The sequence below is a fragment of the Lolium rigidum genome, chromosome 2 (assembly GCF_022539505.1).
Source record: "Lolium rigidum isolate FL_2022 chromosome 2, APGP_CSIRO_Lrig_0.1, whole genome shotgun sequence".
Lineage (NCBI taxonomy): Eukaryota > Viridiplantae > Streptophyta > Magnoliopsida > Poales > Poaceae > Lolium > Lolium rigidum.
The window spans coordinates 136,702,535-136,708,702 of NC_061509.1; the positions used below are offsets into that span (position 1 = coordinate 136,702,535).

At 45.7% G+C, this 6,168-nt stretch overlaps 1 protein-coding gene across 6 annotated transcripts; it reads right to left on the reverse strand.

The window, feature by feature from the left end:
- Positions 1-1,473: 1,473 nt before the first annotated feature.
- Positions 1,474-5,778, reverse strand: LOC124687310. 6 transcript variants are annotated; one of them, XM_047221104.1, is made up of 9 exons: positions 5,666-5,778; positions 5,345-5,569; positions 4,986-5,251; positions 4,489-4,692; positions 3,748-3,826; positions 3,199-3,463; positions 2,663-3,088; positions 2,277-2,561; positions 1,474-2,166 (listed from the first exon to the last, which is right to left on the reverse strand). In XM_047221104.1, exons 4-8 carry the CDS (start codon positions 4,565-4,567, stop codon positions 2,448-2,450), a joined length of 963 nt encoding a protein of 320 aa, XP_047077060.1. In that variant the 5' UTR covers positions 4,568-4,692; positions 4,986-5,251; positions 5,345-5,569; positions 5,666-5,778; the 3' UTR covers positions 1,474-2,166; positions 2,277-2,447. The 6 variants fall into 6 exon arrangements, with proteins under 6 accessions (XP_047077060.1, XP_047077059.1, XP_047077058.1 ...); XM_047221103.1 differs by having other exon boundaries at positions 4,892-5,251; XM_047221102.1 differs by having other exon boundaries at positions 4,869-5,251.
- Positions 5,779-6,168: the final 390 nt, after the last annotated feature.

Below are 6,168 nucleotides of genomic sequence, written 5' to 3' on the forward strand. Positions count from 1 at the left end.
GGCGGCGGCTAGGGTTGGAGAGGGGAGGAGGGGGGCGGCGCCCTAGGGAGGAGGGGGGCGGCGGCTAGGTCAGGGCCGAAGGGCCTCTGATACCATGTAGAAAGGTATTGGAGATTGCACAACACCAATAGGACTAGCTGCTCATGTATATATAGACGGACACAAGTACAATTACATGTACAACCCTGAAAAACACGGGGGCCTATACCTATACAATGTGTTACTCAACAATTATACCTTATTGTACTTGCTCTAAATCCCTCCGACTCAACAGACCATTTGCCCCCAAGCAAGTCAGCCAATCTCTGCCATGGATCGATCGAGGCAGATGCTGATACTCGTTGTCTCCTTTTTGAAAAAAATGCAAGCCAGCCAAGCTCCACCATCACTTATAAGAGCAAGTTTAATAGTAGAGTCAACTGTTAAGTATCATGTCATTTAGTATAGTCATTTTAGAGCAAATATGTAGTACAACAGTGAGCTATAAAATTGTACTATTTTATCTGTGTAAGACCCGTTATTCACTCTCACATAGTGCCTAGGAGCACGTGTAGAGCTGGTTCTTGCATAAAAGCTCACTCTTCTTCTCTCTCCTCCCCTCTCTCCTCCAACTAGATAACAATATATTATTTTAATTTTTGTAGCTAACTGGCTAGTATTTATTGTACATGCTCTAGTGCACACCGCATTGACGCTGTCTCTAGCAAGGATGATTTTCAGTGCAACTCACAATACCTACCCTGTGACCCACAAAGCATTGACTGCATACCAACATGGCTTATTTGCCTGCATTGGTTACGTAATTACGTTGACAAACCATTGACTGAGAGATAGATAAGGGAAAGAGGCAATGGTTAATGTTTGCCCATCAACACCGGAAATCAGATTCGGGTCGCAGGTCCAGATGATCATATTATCTGGACCGCCCGATCACCTCGAGATCCGCAGTCCCATCTGGTATTCTGGCTTGTAATCCTCCGTATATAACCTTTTGCACAGTGCCTGGACCCACCCCTGTCGTAACTTTCTGCACCAGTTAGACGTTTGGCCGTCGGCAGTCCAGGAAATCCGTGATTTTCATGTGCCGCTTTCAACTTTCCTGTACCGGCATCTGCAAGGTGCATTAAATTATGCATCCACTCCTTTCTACATCTCCCCACCCCCGATACTGTTCACTCACCTATTTTTTTTTGTCCGTGTCCCCGTGGTCATAGCTTCCCAAAACAATCACCATCACCACACACGTGCAGGAAATTCTACCGGCCTGTCAAAAGTTTTATTGAGAGGCATAATAAAAAATATTTTGCTCGCCCAAACTACAAAATCAATTCCACATGCGCACTCGTTCTAGGTTTCTTCCTTTCTGCTGTCAATATATTCATGAAAAACCGCACAAGATGCATCGGAAGTGCAAAATAATAAACATTTCACAGTTTTTAACATTTTTTGTTACAGGGTATCCTGAAAAAAAATACTGAAAAAATAAACATTTTTGGTCCTTGGGTCATTACACTTAGAATACTCCAAATACATAAATCACTGCATAGTCCTAAAATTAGTTTATGGCATACATGACACCGGCTTCATACAGGTGTTCTTCCGGTGACCCTCTATGCCACACTCACCGCCCCGGCTTCCTCGGCTGCTTAGGAGGTGTCCACTGCATTTGCATATTGTGCAGAAACGGGTACGCTTGCTGAGACCATTTGTCTGCTCATACGGAGCCCTGTCACGGCTTGTAGTTGGCCTCCCTGCTCAACGGTTCTTCAGCGGCGCGCCCAACCCTGCAAGATCATTCATGTCGATTTTCCCTTTCCCACCATCTGCGCTAGGCGGAGAATCATTTACAACCTGAACCTGGTCATTGTCTTGCTTGTCCTCCAAACCCAGCCCGTCACGCTTCTCATTGTAAGGCGCCATTGCCGCAGGATCACTATTAAACAGTGCATCCAGTTTCTCCTATGCCTCAGCACTAGCATCTCCAAGCCGGACAAGCTCAAGTGCCTTCTTAAACAGTGATGAATGACAGTACGTGAACGACCTGGACGAAGCATGGTCATTCTGGTAGATCTGTAAATGATCTGGCAACATATCTCTGGCATCCTTTGTCCATCGCTTCAGGATGTGCTTCTTTGGTATTTCCTCTATACCCAGGTAGTCCATCACCTGTTGATTTTTTTTAAGCAATTTGGTGCATTGGTGAACTCAGCTAAACAAAGATTCAGCAATTGAACGGAATAATCATTCGGGTCAACAATACCGATAAGGAAACAAACCTTCAATGCATGGCCGCACAGCACCCCCCATGTGCTCGAACAACCCACATTCACATTCAAACAATTCCCCATCTTCAACCATTTTCACCTCAAACACAACTCTGATTCACTTCTCTCTCTTGTGAGGCTTCGTGTGTTTTGCCAAATACCTTTTGCCCTTTTCAACTTCTTCTACTTTATATCCTCCTGATACAGGTTCTCGCCGAATTGTCCAAACATTGCCCTTGTGTATATCTTGCTCGCATGCTCCTCGATAGCTAGGTTGACGTGGAGCACCGGTTTCGACTAATTGATACGCCAAGAGGAAGTTGGAAACACAAATCAGGAAAATGGCCATTACAATTATTACAACCAGAAGGGAACAAATTCTGCACCAAAACACTCACCATTTTTGTTCTTTTCTCCTCATAACCCTCGTCTGCTTCTCTGTCATGCTGCAGCCGCATGTAGTGCTTCACGAACATGTTCGTGGCGCAACCGGGGGGGACATCAGTCTTGAGCATCATGTTTGTGCTCTCGCTACGCTGTGTGCTCGTCATTTTTGCACAAAAAACTCCCTGGAAGTATGGCTTTGCCCACTTATGTCGAACCTCGTAAATTTGGGTCAAGAACGGGTGTGTCTTCAGGTTGTATTTCTCCAGCAGCAACCCCCAGGCGTTCTCAAACTCGTCAGGCGTCAGCATGTGGTTTACTACTTTGTGAAACTCAGCTCGGAACTCGCTTTTCTTTCCGTTGTCCTTTGTCCTCAACAACCTTATCATGGCTGCACACTCGCATCGGCAGGACCTTGAGTTCTCCTTCACTGGCTTGCCCTACAAAAAAATATTTGAAACTAGTTAGCACACCTCCATCGCCATGTCTTCTTCTCCTCTTTTTTCTCTCAGTTCAATGCAATAAAAATGTAATAGCATCCAGAGCTCACCGAGCAACCGCAGGCTATTTCTTGCATCGTCTTAGTTCGTTCAGGGTTCAGTCGACTTTTACCATACCGTACGCCGAACCCATGCTCCCAAGAGTATAGGTTGTAGAAATCATATGCCTCACCGAGGGAGTCAAACGTCAACCCTAATGTCGGCTCCACAACATGGTCTCCCCTAGTTTCGGCATAACTCCTTATGGTCTTCTCCAATGCTCCTATCCAGTTCGGACATGGTGTTCTTTCTGCGGCATTGCCCCCCACTCTAATCCTGCAGAGTGCAAAATCCAAAAATGTCAGAGCAAAAAATTTCTAGCTAACTTCCACAATTTTCAGACATACAACGAGATAAGCCAACCTAGTCTCGCAATAACTTTGCATCCCCTGACTTCCAATTTAATCTTTTTCGAGTGAACTATGTTCAATTATTTCAGGTACAATTACAAACACACACAGCCGCCCCAATGTTATGATGGCATTCAGCATGAAAACTGGAATTTGACTGTCCCTTTATGTTACTAACAAATCACAATTATGTGTAACTAGGAAACATACCTGTGCGTTGCAACGGGGAGCAAAATTTGAATTGCATTGCACCGCGTTGATTTTTTTAATGCAATATTGAAGACATACCCTGCGTACAATATGTTGTTGGTGAAAAGTTTTTATGAAGATTTTCGCACAAAACGAAGAATTGTCATGAAGACAGACATAAAAGGACTTAAACTTTCGCATTAGTGCAACACCCACAAATTATAACCAACCACCCTTAGAAAAGCTGAGTCCAACATGGGAGAATTATTGTAATCAAAGGTACATGAAAAAGCTAACTCTGCCTTGTTTTATGATAGAAATGGATTTTTTTAAACCACAACGGAGCTACATCTAATAGGACAACAATTCCTGTTTGGTTACCTATGGGAAAAGAAAATAGTATTATGTGCCTGATACATAACAGCAGGAACTACAATTAATTTTATTTGCACAATAAAAAAATGCATGCCACAGAAACTATAGGACACTAAACTTCTAAGGAGGGACACAAACAACACTTATTTCTACCTTAGATTGGTGAGACCACGAAGCAACTGCAATCACTGCCTATAACTCTTTGTCGAAATACTGCACCATACAACGGATGAGCTATCACACTGTGTAGGCTACATATGTTCATTCAGAATGGTGTAGTAGCTCGTAGGGCAGATGCATGCACACCCACATCCATAGTTGCACATACAATGATTAATTTAAAGAACGACACATCAATTTTGTTTGGGTGTAAGATCAAGTACAAACCAGGATGAAGAGAGCAGGAGGTCGACGCTGAGCTGTTTGCGGCCTTCAGCTCGTGGATGCGAAAAATTAATGAGTACATGATGATGTTCTGGAGGCATGTCCCATAACTCGTTCAGTTCTTGGCGGCTCTAGCTACCGACGTCTTGGCGGTGGCAGCTCAGTCAGGACTCAGGAGTCGAGGGGTCCTTAGTTCTCCCACGTTACCTACAGGTTATAACAGAAGATGGGGACACGTTCCATCTTGAATGGTCCTTCTAATCTATCATCATAACCAATCTATTATTATCAAGAACTAACAAAATAGTTTCCTGGCCTCGCCCTGAAGCCTTATTCGGCCCTGTGATATTCAGATTCTTGTAAATAATTGTTGTACTCATTACGTTTTGATGGATTCTGGATCAACCTTGAGAACACATCCAACCTTCAGGGATAGCATCTGGCATCTGCAGGAACAGAACATCCGTAGCATCAGCAGCATGTTATCGTGACTGAATTACCTTGCTTTCGCCATCTGCTACAAGCCTGCAAACTCGGCCGAGCTCACATCCATGTACCAGCCAGACATGGTGACGAGGACCAACTCATTCCCATCTCGCACGCGTACAGGGCAGCCACCTGTGTGGCTGTGTCTCCTCTTCTGATTTGTGGAACTTAGCTAGAAGTCCAAATTAAGTTCAGTGGTTTCAGCTACAGCTGCAAAATACAGAGCCCCAAAACTTTCCTGACAGATCGATTTTGCTTTCCAGTTCCAGCAAGGGCATCACTGCATCAGACATTGAACTTATATATTTTGGTTACTTTCGGACGCGAAATCGATGAATTAAAAGCTCCAGAGTATCGCACAGTAAACACTGACCTCTTTATCCACCCGGGAGCCTCCGGATTCACATGCATGGTGGATTGAGCGGAGTCAGCTGGCCGTCGTCCACTGGCGGGACTCGTTTCCGATTCTGAAATCCGCCGCTCACCATTACCGCAGCTGAATGCGGTTCATCCGCTCACCGCACCTTCCTCCTCGATACAAACAACATATCCAGCTCCAAACAGATTCGGATCCGCGTTTTTTTCTCCGAATTCCAGTCTGTGGGGGAGAGGTGCCGTCACAGGTGGTCAGATTATACTCAACCAAAAAACTAATTCGGGTAGGGGGTGGGGGGAGTCTTCTAGATCTGCTTACCTCTCGATTGGCTCCAGCGGGAAAGCCATCTTCTTCTCCGCCGGGACGATAATCTGGGCGGCGGTGCGCCACCGCCCTGTCGCCGCTGCACAACACGAACCCTTCTCCGCCGGAGACTGATGGCTACCGCTTCGAAGATGAGTGTCACGGGACCGTCACGTCGCGCAAGAAAATGTACCAGCGGTACACCAGAAAAAGCGTTTTCCTGTACCACCGGCACAGGTTTTCCATCGTTACCTTCCCAGACGGAACGCCCACCGCCCGCAATAAATGCTCTACGCGCACTATTCGGAAGTACGATGTACGGGAATTTAACCCATTTTCTGCGCGACGCACGTCCCTGCCAAACTCTGACAGCACGGATCTCGAACGGGTGATGGACGACAGCGATAATGCGATCATCTGGACCTGCGAGCCGAATCGCCGCCTCCCATCAACACGGCCTTTTCACTTGCCCTACCTCTACTTGTCAAATGGCAAATCATCTTGTACAGAGACGGGTG